Source organism: Typopeltis vanoorti, chromosome 19 (genome assembly GCF_054136105.1).
Source record: "Typopeltis vanoorti isolate ZY-2024b chromosome 19, IOZ_Tvanoo_1.0, whole genome shotgun sequence".
NCBI lineage: Eukaryota > Metazoa > Arthropoda > Arachnida > Uropygi > Thelyphonidae > Typopeltis > Typopeltis vanoorti.
Genome location: NC_143567.1, coordinates 78,675,335 through 78,689,708, shown reverse-complemented (window position 1 = coordinate 78,689,708; position 14,374 = coordinate 78,675,335). Strand labels below are relative to the sequence as shown.

The following is a 14,374-nucleotide window of genomic DNA, read 5'->3' as shown; positions in this document are numbered from 1 at the left end:
GCATGTGATGGAGGAGACTTAGGGCATGACAGTGTTGGATCTGGTTGCAGGATCAGAAGACCTGTCCACAATTAAGGTGGCTGCATTTCCTCCAGTTGGGGAGAGTGATCATATGGTCTAGACTTAGGAGGTAGCAAAACTTGTGGAGATTTCAGGTAAGAATTGGGGGGGGGGGGTATATGTGTAACTGCAAGGCAGGTGATTATGACAAACCTAGGAGGCAGCTTGAAGCAGTACCATGGCATAAGGATCTGCAAGGGAAGGATATTCACAGTGTATGGGAAATAGTCAAGAGGTATATCTGTAGAAAATATCACACTCTATACACAAGGTCAGGAGGGTAAATCAGGTAGGAGTTAGATGGATGAGTAGTATCATTAAGCATGAGCCGGAAAAAAAAAAAAGTGTCGTGGATGGTATATATATATATATATATATATATATATGGAAAAAGGTGACCATCATGGTAAGAAAAGCAAAATCAGATTATGAGAAGAATTAGTTGAGCAAGCAAAAGTAAATCCAAAGAGTTCTTTTGTTATGTGGCAAGTAGGAGGCAGTATGACTTTGGAAGGATAACTTTAATGAGTGCTGATGGTAGAGAGGTGATGGAAGTAGACAAAATAGTGAGCTACTAAGTGACCACTTTGCAAAGGTATATCATCCAAGTGAGGATATTGTTATGGCAGAGGTGACAGGGACTAATGTGAGAAAATAGGATGAATTGGAGGTACTTAGGATATTGCAGAATCTGAATGCAAATACAGCTGTGAGATTAGATGGGATATTGGCTCACATTTTACAAGAATGTGCAAGGGAACAGCAATGCCTTTGATTAGGCTATTTAAATCTCAGTTCTGGCAAAGTCCCAAAGGAGTGGAAGGAGGGAAAAATAATTTCTTTGCATAAAGAAGGATCTAAGTCTGGTAGCAAATTATAGACTAATCAGTATCTCAGGAGTGTTAGTAAAAGTACTGGAAAAGTGAAAAAGAGAATTCAGGAATGAGAAGATAAGAATGTGATATGCTATGAGGGGCAGCATGGTTTTGTGAAGGGTTGGTCATGCCTTAGTAATTTACTAATTTTTCATAATAGTGACACTGAGTTGGATAAAAGGAACAGCTACACAATGATACTACTGGATTTTGCAAAGCCATTTTACAGGATACCACAGAGAACTCTGTTATGCAAAGTGGAACAAATGGAGATGAATATGGAACTGGTGATATGGCTACAAGGGTGGCTGATGGACAGATATCAAAAAGCACCATGTGGATTTAAGGTGATTAGTGATGTACACCCCAGGGTTCAGTCCTTGGATCATTGTTGTTCAATCTATATATTAATGATATTAGGAAAGATCCAACAGATGTTCATTTGTTTGCTGATGATGCAAAGATAAGCAGAGCAATTACAGAATGATTTGAATATGTTGGAAATTTGGGCAAATGAAAATTGCTATCAGTTCATTGTTAGTAAGTGTGAAGTTATGTTCTTTGGCATGATGAGATTTCCAACTATCATATTAGTGGGGTTATGCTACAAGAAACTGATGAGGCTAGGGATCTTAGCATTATTGTGGATAGATATTTAGAGTTTGAAGGTCGCATAGCAAAAATTGCAAATACAACTCAGAGGATAATTGTAATGTTGAAACAAACCTTGACATGCAAGGATAAGAGTCATTTTGCCTCTTTACAAGGCCCTGATAAGACCACACCTGGACTACTGCACATTTTTGGTCTCCTAGTTTCCAAGGAGATAAAAAACTGTAGAAAGGGTGTAAAGAAGCTACAAAGATTATATTGGGATTATGAGGACAGATTGAGAGCATGTTAACTACAGACTCTGGTTAATGGGAGAAAGAGGGGGTGATTTTATAGACCTCTGAATGGATGTTATAGGATAACATTGATGGAGTTTTTTTATTAAATGGAAGGCGGGGGCATCCATAGAAGTTAAGTTTGTTTGTGGTTAAGAAAGGGATATAAGCTAGATTTTTCTTCCACAGGACAGTGAGTAGAATAGTTGCCTCTTGAAGTGAGGAGTGCATTTAGTGTGAATGAGTTTAAGGAAGGTATGACAGCTCATTTGGATGATGTATAACCTCTCTCAATTAGTCCCTTGACTTCTTGGAGATCTGATAATAATAATGAAAGTTGCTAGCAAACAAGACAGCAGATGTCCTGAGAGAATGCAGAGAAAAATCTAAAGCTGTTGTGTATAAGTAGCTAAACAAAAGTCATGTGAAGACTTGTAAGAATATAGAAGATATCAGGAGAATGGCAAAATTCTTCGGAGGCTTAGAAAAGTTTAGAAATTGGAGGGGGGGAGAGCATGTAAAAGTAATCAGGGATGATAAAGTTGATATAAAGAATGTGAGTGATATGTGGACTAATTGAGTTCATGACTCTCTGGAGGTATCTTGTAATAATAATAAAGAACTGAGGATGAAAATATAAGTTCTTTATTATTAACTTTAGTAATTACTTCAAAAGATTTTACCATGAAACAAAAAAAAGTGGCAGAACATTTGTAGAAAATATTCAAGAGGAGTGTAATCCAGAATACATATCAATCCTTGAGATAGAAAAAGCCACCAGGCACATTTTTTTTGTCAGAAATGCTCAAATATGGAGATATAAAAGTTTTACAATGACTGTAGTGCATTATTCAGAAGACGAAAAAGATGGTCAAATTCCACATAATCGCTCTTGTAGTACCTATCTATAAAACTATAAAAAGAGAAATAAAACTGCATGTGAGAATTACAGAGCAATTTCTTGCAGATAACATTTATGTGACTAAGAGAAACGTGAGGAATAATAAATTGGCTTTAGGCCAAATAAAGGTGTGTCAGATCAATTTTTACTTTCTCATAAACAGTTGAAAAATCATGGTAATATGGATCTGTATTTAAGGTTCATAGATCAGGAAAGACATATAGCAGGTGCCAAGAGAAAACATGTTCTTCAAAATGCTGCAACTCTATTTCTGGGACTTTATACAGAGCAGTACATAGTCTATATTTAAATTTTAAGTCAGTTAGAATTGAAGGGGGATACTGGAAGAAGGTTTGAGATGGATGAAGGATGAGAGATGCTCCCACCTCTCATCCAGATGGTAATATTGCAACATTATTTAAAGTTCACCTAATGTTCTTCTTATCCAACTCCTGAAGATGACCAAAGTAAATTACTTTTTTTTTTTTTTTTTTTTACCTGGAACACTGCATCATTTCTGTAATAAGATTACAAAAGCATCTAGAGAACAGAAACAGTAGTCAATTAACATCAGATACATATTATCCTGATGAATTTGCTGAACTTCTTGTTGTACACATATATTACCTACACTAAATTTGCACAGTATAAAACACTGAGATAGGGATGCTTAAGGGTCAAAGCTATATAACTGAGAAGAGACCTCCACCTAGCAGTCAAAGGAATGCAAAGAACCGACCAGGGATTCTGACCTAATGTCCAATACTCACCTTCTCGTAGTGCACCCTGTTAGGTATCTAACTGGATACTGAACGAATGAGGATGAGCTGGCAATTTTGGATTTAGCTGACCAAACTGTATTCTTATCGGCTTAAACCAAAATACAAAATGATGGTAAAACATGACAAACTTTCATGCCAGCTGGGGCTTCGCCTGGTTAAACAACCCCCCCCCCCCCGTTGATTTCACTAGGGAACCAGGACAAACAGCGAAAAGTCAGCTACTGGAACAAATCTGGAAACACCCCAACTCAACATCACCAGAGTTTAAGATCGGTACTGTCAACATAAGAAGCCTGAATGGCAAAGAAATGGAGCTAGCTGAGGAATTACATAAGTACTAGATCAACATAATAGGGGTGACTGAAACAAAACAAAACAAAAAAAAAAAAAAACTGGTGTGATCTTTCTGAGCAATAAATACAAAATGTTATATTCAGACAATGACAATCAAGGAAAAGAAGGAGTAGCCATAGTATTCAACACTAAATATGAGGCTAATCTTCTTGAATGGCAGGCAGTCTCAAGTAGAGTAATGTGGGCAAATATCAGAATGGGGAACTGGACAATGACACTTATTTGTGGCTATGGTCCCACAGAAGGTTCTACTGAGGTAGAAGTGGAGGAATTTTTTGAGGCTTTAGAGAAAGCAACTGACAAATTGAAAAAGGAAAAGTTGGTCCTTGTTGGGGATCTAAATAGCAGAGTAGGAAATGATTATCAGACATACAAAAGTATTTTGGGAAAATTTGGAGAAAAGAGCAAAGCTAATAATAATGGCAAATACCTGTTGGATTTTTGCTCAGGACTTGGACTGCACATTACTAACACCATGTTCCAACATAAAGATGTGCACAAATTCACATGGAGAGAAGAGATAGTGATGTTTTCATACTGGTGCAGGACACCAGAATGTACAGAGGATTTGAAATTGGAAGTGATCATCATTTAGTCTTGAGCAGGATAAAATTGAATTTCATATTGAAAAGAAGAACATGTAAGAAAGTTTTAAAGGGAATAAAAATTGAGTAGCTCTCAGATGTGAACTGTAGACTAAAATACACAAATATTATTCAAGAAAAAATGAAAGAGTTTGAGAGCAGGAACCAAACCTTGGAGATTCAGTGGCAAATAGTGAAGAAAACATTGATTGTTTCAGCCAGAGAGGCATGTGGTGAGGTTGTGTGTAAATATAGAAAAATCAGAAGACTAAGTTTAGTCTTCTGATTTTTTAAAGGAATGTTCAGCTGAATTGGCTAGGCCTTTCACACATTTGTATAACTTGAGTCTCAGCTCAGGAATGATACCACTGAAATGGAAGGAATGTAATATAGTTCCATTGCACGAGGGTGGAGCAAAAACTGATGTGTCTAACTACCGACCTATTAGTATTTCTGGTGTGGTAGTGAAGATTTTAGAGAAGTTAGTAAGAACTCGCATACAAAAATGGGTAGACAATTATTCTATACTCTGCAGGGAACAGCATGGGTTTACTAAAGGAAGGTCATGTTTTAGCAATTTGCTCATATTTTATAACAATGTTACAGCCGAGTTGGATAAAGGAAATGGATACACTATGATAATGTTGGATTTTTCTAAGGCATTTGATAGGATACCACATGATAGGCTGTTGGAGAATATGGGATTGGAATATAATCTATTGACTTGGATCAGTGGATGGTTAACAGACAGATATCAAAAAGTGGTATACAGTGGGTGTGAATCTGCCAGATTTAAGGTAACCAGTGGGATACCTCAGGGTTCAGTCCTTGGGCCATTATTGTTCAATCTATACATTAATGACTTCAAGCAGGGTCTATCATCAGATTTGCAATTGTTTGCTGATGATGCGAAGATAGGCAGGGCAATTAGGGATTCTACTGATATTCAGCAATTACAAAATGATTTGAATAGACTGGAAATCTGGGCAAACGAAAATGGCTGTCAGTTTAATGTTAGTAAGTGTAAAGTTATGCACTTTGGCGTAATTAGAGATCCAGCGGCATATTATATTAGCAGGATTATGCTACAAGAAACTGAAGAGACAAGAGATATTGGTGTATTGGTGGATAAGAATTTAAAGTTCAAAGGTCACATAGCAAAAGTTGCAAATACAACTCAGAGGATAATTTCTATGCTGAAGTGAACCTTGACATGTAAGGATAAGGAATTAATTTTGCCTCTTTATAAGGTTTTGATAAGGCCACACTTGGATTACTGTGCTCAAATTTGGTCTCCCGGGTTCCAAGGGGATAAAGAAGCTGTGGAAAGGTGCAATGAAAAGTTACAAAGATTATATCCAGATTATGAGGACAGATTGCGAGTATGTGGATTGCAAACTCTGGTTAACAGGAGAAAGAGGGGTGATATGATAGAGGTCTATAAACTTTTGAATGGGTGTTATAACATTTCAAATGATAAAATGTTTGGTTATATGGAAGGCTGGGAGAGAGCACAGGGTCATCCATGGAAGTTAAGGTTGTTCTCAGTCAAGAAAGGGGTAAGAGCTAGGTTTTTCTCTCAGAGAGCAGTGAGTGAGTGAAATAATTTGTCCTTAGGGGGTAGTGAGTGCATCTAGTGTAAATGAATTTAAGGGAAGGTATGATAGCTAGATCGGGTAATTTACAGCCTCCCTCGATGAGTCCTTGACTCCCTGGAGGTCTCAGATAATAATATCCATACTTGAAGTAGAAAAAGCCATCAAAAGCCTGAAATGTGAAAAGGCAGCAGGATAATATTCGACCACAAATGCTCAAGTATGGAGGTATAAAAGTCGTACCGTGGCTGTTCTGCACATTCTGCATAGTTCAGAATGCCTGGACAGAGGGACGAATTCCAGATGATTGTAGTAAAGCTCTCATAGTACCCATATATAAAAAGGGAAATAAAACTGAATGTGAGAATTACAGAGGTATTTCATTACTGAGTGTTCCTGGTAAGATATATGCAAGTATACTTGAGAAACGGTTGAGGAGTGTGGAAGAGAAGCTTGGTGAAGAACAAGCTGGATTCAGGCCAAATAGAGGCTGTCAGGATCAGATTTTCACTTTACGACAGATAGTTGAGAAATCATGGGAATATAACAAAGATCTGTATTTAAGTTTTGTAGATCTGGAAAAGTCATATGACAGGGTGCCAAGAGAGATTCCAAACGTTACAGTTATATGGTGTCAATGTGGCATTATATCAAGCAATACTTAGTCTTTATTTTAGTTGTAAGTCAGCAGTTAGAATTGAAGGAAGTAGAAGATGGTTTATTGTTAAATCTGGTGTCAGACAAGGATGTACATTATCCCCTCTCTTATTCATTATCTATATGGATCACATTATGAAGGAAAGCGGTATTAAACCTAATATCAAAATTGGAGGTATTAATCTCAGCTCTTTGCTTTATGCTGATGATGTTATACTTCTAAATAAATATGCTACAAGTCTGAAGATTCCCTGACTAAATTGAATAACTGTTGTAATAGGTATGGTATGAAGGTCAGTATTAAAAAGACAAAGACAATGAAAATAGGCAGAAACATTGAAAATATCAACTGCATTGTGAATGGAGAACTTATAGAACAAGTAAAACATTTCAGCTACTTGGGCATGATTTTTAGTGAAGATGGTAAGTTAAATATGGATATAGACAAGAGAATCAGCAAAGCTGATATATATGGTAGGAAGTCAACTGAATAAATTTATATGGAATAAGGGAGAAATTAGCCAAAACACTAAATTAGCTGTATACAAGACAGTGTTTAAACCAATTTTGACTTATGGATCTGAGAGCTGAGTTAGAAGTAAAACACTTGACCAGTGACTAGAGACCGCAGATATGAGAGTCCTGAGAGAGATTAGGTGCATGAACAGATGGCATCAATGACAATATCATATTAATAACGAGGATATTAGGAAAGAACTTTGCATTAGCAGAGCTAATCTCAGGTGATATGGTCACTTAAGCAGATTGGGAGAGGAAAGATTAGCAAAACAAGTGTTTTCTGCTAGTTTGGCAGGAAAAAGACCCAGAGGAAGATCAAGATACAGATGGATTGATACAGTAAAAAGTTCCTCGGAAGACAGAAATATATGACCTGATAATATTGGAGTCTTGACATTTAACAGGCTGATTTGGAAGAAAATCATAGATAGGAAGTTAGTAATGATGTAAATTTTTCATGTAGTACTATCATATCCTGTACTCCCCTTGAGGGTATATGTCAGGAATTTGATGATGATTATGATAACACTGAGATTTTATTTCCACTGTGGTGATACTGATTGGAATGGATGTGCATGTGCCTGCACTGTCAGTAGTTTGATTCAAAAATTTGCATTTAAATTACCTATATGCTTTTATGAGAATGCTGTATGATCATTCATCACAGTATGAAATCTGTGTATCAACAATCAATACATTATACAACACATGGATGGTCTTTCTTAAAAAAAAAATTAAGAAAATATGATACTGCATAAAAAAGTCCATTGGTTATAGATACAAATATAAATTCTATTTTTAACCTCAAAACAGCTATTGTTATCACATTTCTCTCTATCACTGTGAAATGCTATCAGAAGTGATTATGTCCTTTGGATGGAATGGTTGCACTTGAATACCATCTAGAACATGAGGGAAAACTTTTTATAAATGTATTTCATCTGAAAATGGTCTCAAGCTTGTCCAACGTTGGAGGTAAAAATGTTTTGTCTCCTAGAATCTCAGTTTTTCCTTCTATAAATCAAACTCTCTTGAAACAGGTCATCTCAGATAAATTGGTTGCATAATATAGGTATTTCAATTGGATCATGGATAACTGTGTATAATTAGCTGTTTTTATTAAAATTTCCTATGAACTGAATGCACTGATTTTTAGAATTGTTCAGATAAGATCAGGTGGGTGAAAGCATTTCCTTTTTGGGGAGGTAACCCTCTCATTTCTTTCTGAATCTCAAAATATATGATACCAAAGGGATATTTTTGTTCATTTGCTAGAGATTGTATAATTGCACAATTTACTTTTTTATGCATTCATTATTTGTCTTGTGAAAGTTATTATTAACATTTGAAACTTTGTTTCTAATATTATTTACAATTTGAATTGTAATGCTTGAAAGGCTTACTGCTTTATTCCTTGAAGCTTTTGAGCAATTAATTCTTCGTGTTCTTATTATTCTTCAGCAGTGTGGAATTCTTTCACCTGAATTAAACATTTCTAATATTTTCTATGAATGTCACATAACATTTCATTTATTTTCAAAATGCTTTAAACAGATCTTCTCCCCCCTCCCAACAAAAAAATAAAATAAGATCATTTGAATCTGTCTGTATGTAAAATATTTTATTTTTTTAAATAAACAACCAATATTTCTCATTTGAAAAAAAAAAAAAATCATAATATATACCCTCAATGGACAAAACATTAGAAGTGATAGGAAGTTGACACTGGCAGCTCCCCCCTTGTGCAGAGTGAAATGTACCCAAACTGAACACAGACGGTAAATAGGCAGACTTTCCAACAGTGTATTGCAATCGATGAACATGGGCAATTTTGTGATCTTAGCAATTTTAATTGTGGACATATTATCAGTGCAAGACAGATAGTCATTCTATTGTTCAAGTGGTAAGAATATTAGAGTTCTCGAGGGCAACTGTATCAAGGATCTATCATGAGCATACCATCAGTGGATGTACCAGTGCCCAATGAGCAAGTGGTGGCCAGCCATTGATGATCAGGTTCGATGTAGACTGTCCAGGCCACTGGCAGCAAAAATCACATTGTTTCAATGTCAGTGGTCTAAGCAGCATCAGTGGGCAAACGGTTTGCTGTACCCTGCACACCATGAGCTACAGGAGCTGATGCCCTAATCGTGTACCACTGTTCACATCTCGTCATCAAGCATTGAGCCTCACCTGGTGGCAGGATCATCAAAACTGTATCTCTGCAGAGTGGACCAGAGTTGTGTGGTCTGATGAATCCCATATCAGTTGTACTGAGCTGATGGGAGGGTGTAGGTATGGCATCAACAGCCATGAGGCCATGGCCCCATTGTGCCAGGTTAGCACTGTTCAAGGAGGTGGCTCTGTGATGGTTTGGGGATCCTTCTCATGTGACACGTTAGGTCCCTTAGTGTGTCTGGAGAGGTCCTTTAAAGCTGTGAGCTACCAGAATGCTGTCTGATCACCTACACACACACACACTTTCATGGCCTTCATGCATCCTGCAGCTGATGGTCTATTTCAGCATGACATTGTGTCACCCAACCATGGGCTGCAACCACCCAGGCATAGTTTGAGGAACATTTATCTGAGTTTGGGACCATCCAGTGATCCCCAAGGTCCACGGATTTAAATTAGATCGAATCTTTCTGGGATACCATAGTGCAAGACATCATATCCGTGTATCCAGGACCGTCGTCTAAGGTGCAGTTGTGGACAATGCTGCAACAGCATGGCTGGAATTACCTCTGGCAACTCTCCTGCACCTGGTTGAGTCAATGCCTCAGAGTATGAACTGTTATTTGTGCTAGAGGATGACCCACATGCTATTAGATAGATATCTCTAATGTTTTGTCCATTGAGTGTGTGCGTGTGTGTGTATATATATTATAAACACAGCCTTAAGTGAAATAATATGTAGCTTGTCATTAGAGGCATAATTTACATCTTAATACAAATAACTTTCATTACAGTCCCAGAAGCATGTTTTCGTTTGCCATACCTTTCATCAGCTTCTCAGCCTCTTCCACCTCCAAGTATTCAGTCCCCTCCACCTCCACATCCACCACCTCCGCCACCACCACCACCAAACTCTACCCTTTTTGGTGTTGCATCTACTGCCACACCTATTCCTCAAGAACCAACAACAAATGCTCGCAATCATCGATTACTGGCTAGAATGAATCCAACACATCGGCGAATCTTGGAGGTGAGGAACTGAACTAATTGTTTCGTAAATAATATTTTAAAGTTAGTCTGGAAATTAAAAATTGCATGTGGTAAATTAACTTTGGAGAGTTTTAACCATTGTTTTCCTAGCCATTGAGTTTGTTACTCTGAACATTCTTTAATGTTAAGAATTTAATAGTCTAGAACAAACAAACTAAATATAGTAACCCATGTATTTAATAAACAATGATTGTAACAAACAGGAAACTTTCCACTGTTTGCCATAATCACAGCTGCTGTGCAATTCAAAAAAGATTTGCTAATTTTATTTAAACTCTGAGAAATGTATGATGATACTTTACAAAACAAAGTGGTTAGATAAAGATATTGTAGCTATTTTTGTAAGATTAGGGAGCAGGCAATTGATTCTTGCAGAATTGTGGACTGATTGAACTGAAGAAGAAAATGATAAATAATATGAAAAAAAAAAAACTGCTTGTGGTGTAATTATAGCTAAGCTCTCTCCAGATTATAAAATTAACATCATCAGTCTTATTGCAGAGTTCACAATAGCACTGTATGACATTACCATCACTACAGAAACAAACAAACAAAAATATATCTCATACCTGCCATACCTCATTTCCTTATTTTAAGGAAATGAATATCTGCATTCTTGCAAATATCTTAAAAGACACCTTATCGGAGTAAAAGAGCAGTCTGTTGTGATGTATAAAAGAAAAGGAAATTATCTTAACATGTCTGAAAATGTCCTATACAATATGTTGTACCTTTCAGTTCATTGCCTTTTGAAGAGAAACTTCTTATCTGGAAAAATGGAGAACTAATTTGTTGGGAATAAGGGTCTTTATGTAGTATTGATTATGTCTCTTCTTTGCTGTGGTGTTTAATATGGTTGTGATTTCACTTTTCAACATAATATGATTGTGTTGATTGAAGAGATAGTAAGCTATGAATAAACAGAAGCTCTTGACATTCAAGCTCCAAGTGCTGTTTTGTCTACAGACACTTTGATTATTGGAAAAAGATTATTTAAGTAAGATTTGCCAGACTTTTTGAGCAGACAGTTATTTGTTTTTGTGGTCATATTGTTTAAGAACTACAGTGGCATTGCCCCTATCTGCTTTCATAATTATAATTATTTTTGTTATTCTTCATCTCAGCTAGTGCTGCATATTCATTGTGGGAGAGGTTGCTTCTTGGTGGTTTTGCTTGTGTTAGGATATTTGCTGCATCCAGTCTGATATTGTTTGCTAAATGGATATGAAGGCTGTGAATCCACCTTTTGATCTATATCATAATTTCTTCAGCAAATATTTTTTTTAGTTGCAATATTTATGCCCATGACTGAGTGCTCTGATAGCTTCTGGCTTGAGTGTGATGGATAACAGGTTGATTACAGTTTTTATTCCAGTGGTTATTGAGACTTAGAAGTTGTGTTGTACATGTTCAATGACAAATTGCTATTTCACTTTGCAGATAAACCAAACTATGTAGAAGGGAAAAGATAATTTGCTTTTGGGTAACATACGCAACTAATAATTAAGAGAAATTCTATATTTTATTGGCAAGTTTAAAATTCTGAAGATGTTGATAATTATATTTTGACCTCCATTAATCAGATATGAACCATTTGTGTATAATTGGCACATCTAAAGAAAATAATAGACTTGATTACAAAATATAACTTTTACTGTAGCAAAAAATACAATAAAATATCCTAAAAACCTAAAAAATGTTTTAAAAGTTTTTAAGAAAAAACTTTTCAGAGTTTTAGTTTTCTTGTTTTAGCAAAACAAGTGTTCTCTGCCAGGTTGGCAGCAAAACGACCCAGAGGAAGACCAAGATATAGGTGGATTGATACGGTACAAAGTGCCTTAGACGATAGAAATATAAGATCTGATAATGTCAGAGTCTTGACAAGTAACAGACTGATTTGGAGGAAAATTGTAGATAGGAAGTTAGTAATGATGTAATTTTTTTCATGTAGTACTATCATATCCTGTACAACCCTTGAGGGTACATGGCAGGAATTTGATGATGAACTTTTCAGAGTTTCAAAAAGTTTTCAGTGTATTTACAAGAAATCCAAGCAAAGCCTTAGTAATCAAGATTAGCAAAGCTTATCCTGTTTTTTAAAAAACACCTGAGATAAAAAAGGTGAAAGAAAGAATTGTGAAGTCTTATGCAAAATTCTGCATTTCAAAACATAATGATGTATCTGAATTTATTTGAGACTGAAATATATGAGATGTGATATTAGAGGATTTTGAAATTTCTTCTGTAAATAAGATAGTGTGTGATTATTTTATGAAAGGAACAATGACTGTGTTTTTTATATAATGTTTGATTTATATTTAATGACTGAACTGGAGAAAAATATGCATAGAAATCATATCCATTACATAAACTAATATTTAGCACCAGTGTACAAAATAATTGCAACTGCAGTGAATTGATTGATAATTCAAATACACATGCAAATCCTTTTGAATGATTACATAACTCGCTCACCATTTTTCAAAGCAATGCATTTTATTAAATTAGATAAACAGTTGTAGTATCATATGCAGATGTAGCAATATATATTCCTAGAGATAATTACTGATTGCAGTGATTTGTGTTTCTTCTGATATTTTCATAGGTAACTTACAATGGTATAATCATAAAGTAGAAATATTACAAGATATTCATGTGTATACTTGATATAGAAACCAACCCATATACATATAATATTTTTTAAAGTAAATGTTATATATATGTATGTATATATATTAACTTGAGATAATCTTATTTCCTCAAATATTGCTATTTTTCTTTATAGCTATTTGCTTTATATTACTGTAATGAATGGATAAATTTTTATCCATTCATTACAGTAATATAAAGTTAATAACTTGAATATATATATATATATATATATATATATATACACATACATACATACAGAAAGATAATCTTTAAAAATAAATAAATAAATAAAAATAGAGAGAGAGAGAGAGAGAGATTAAGTACTCTAATCAAGTTTAATTTTCACAACCTCTTAAACATCTCATCTTCTCTTTTGTGTTAGACTCGGTAGCCTATCATAGCCAGGTAACTTGGCTCCTCAGAAACCTAATTAATGTTTATGATAGGTAGTTAATCTTATCAGCATTTCATCTATGTCTGTAAATTGCATGTGTTCATCTGGTCAGTTTGTCTGTTTTTGTGGGATGAAAAACCAGAATTTACAAGAGAGGGAGCCAGTTGTCATTGTATGAGACTGGCTAACTCACCTTCACTTGAAAAGCCCTGATAAAGGTTTTTCGTTCTAAATGGAATTCAAATTCAGGTTTTACAACCAAATAGCATCATGAATATAGACTGAGCAATGGAGGCTCTTTCTCTTCAGCAGTGTCATCTATCTGTAGTCCATAGACCAACCAGGCCTGGCAAATGCTTTTCAAAAATGCTTTTAGACACCAGAACAATACTTTGGTCCAGTGTCTGAAATCTTGTAAAGAAACATCTCATATAAAAAATGTGAGCCAAGTACTGAGGGAGCAAGTGGTTAGCTGAAATTTAGAACTAGCTACTTTATGTTAATTATTTATAATAATTAGAGATGTTTTTGTTGCTCTTTGTACTATCTTAAATTTCAAAGGAGAATTTAGTACTTGGCTCACTTTTTTAAAAATTTTTTTGCATTATCACTTTAATAAAGTAAGCGAAACAGTTAAGGAACAAATTTCTGAAGGCCACTTAAATGGTGACCTGCGATAGTAACATTATACACTCTTGTAGAAAATTTTTTCACTTGGTTATAAATTAAATTAAAAAAGCCAAGAAATTATATTCTTGTTAAAATAGTAATAGATAACAAGATCTTAGAACAGGTGAATTCATTTAACTACCTAGGATGTATGATCACATATGAAAATGAAAAAGATATATACCTAAAAATTGCCAAATATTTAAAAATAACAGGT

General features: G+C 35.2%; 1 protein-coding gene across 2 annotated transcripts in view; it reads left to right on the top strand.

The window, feature by feature from the left end:
• Positions 1-14,374, top strand: part of LOC150096278 (uncharacterized) — a 269,156-nt gene that overhangs the window by 137,939 nt on the left and 116,843 nt on the right. For both annotated transcript variants that reach the window (XM_090409235.1, XM_090409234.1), the window contains exon 7: positions 10,187-10,422. In XM_090409235.1, coding sequence (XP_090265361.1) covers positions 10,187-10,422 — 236 coding nt within the window. The remainder of the gene's footprint in view (positions 1-10,186; positions 10,423-14,374) is intronic.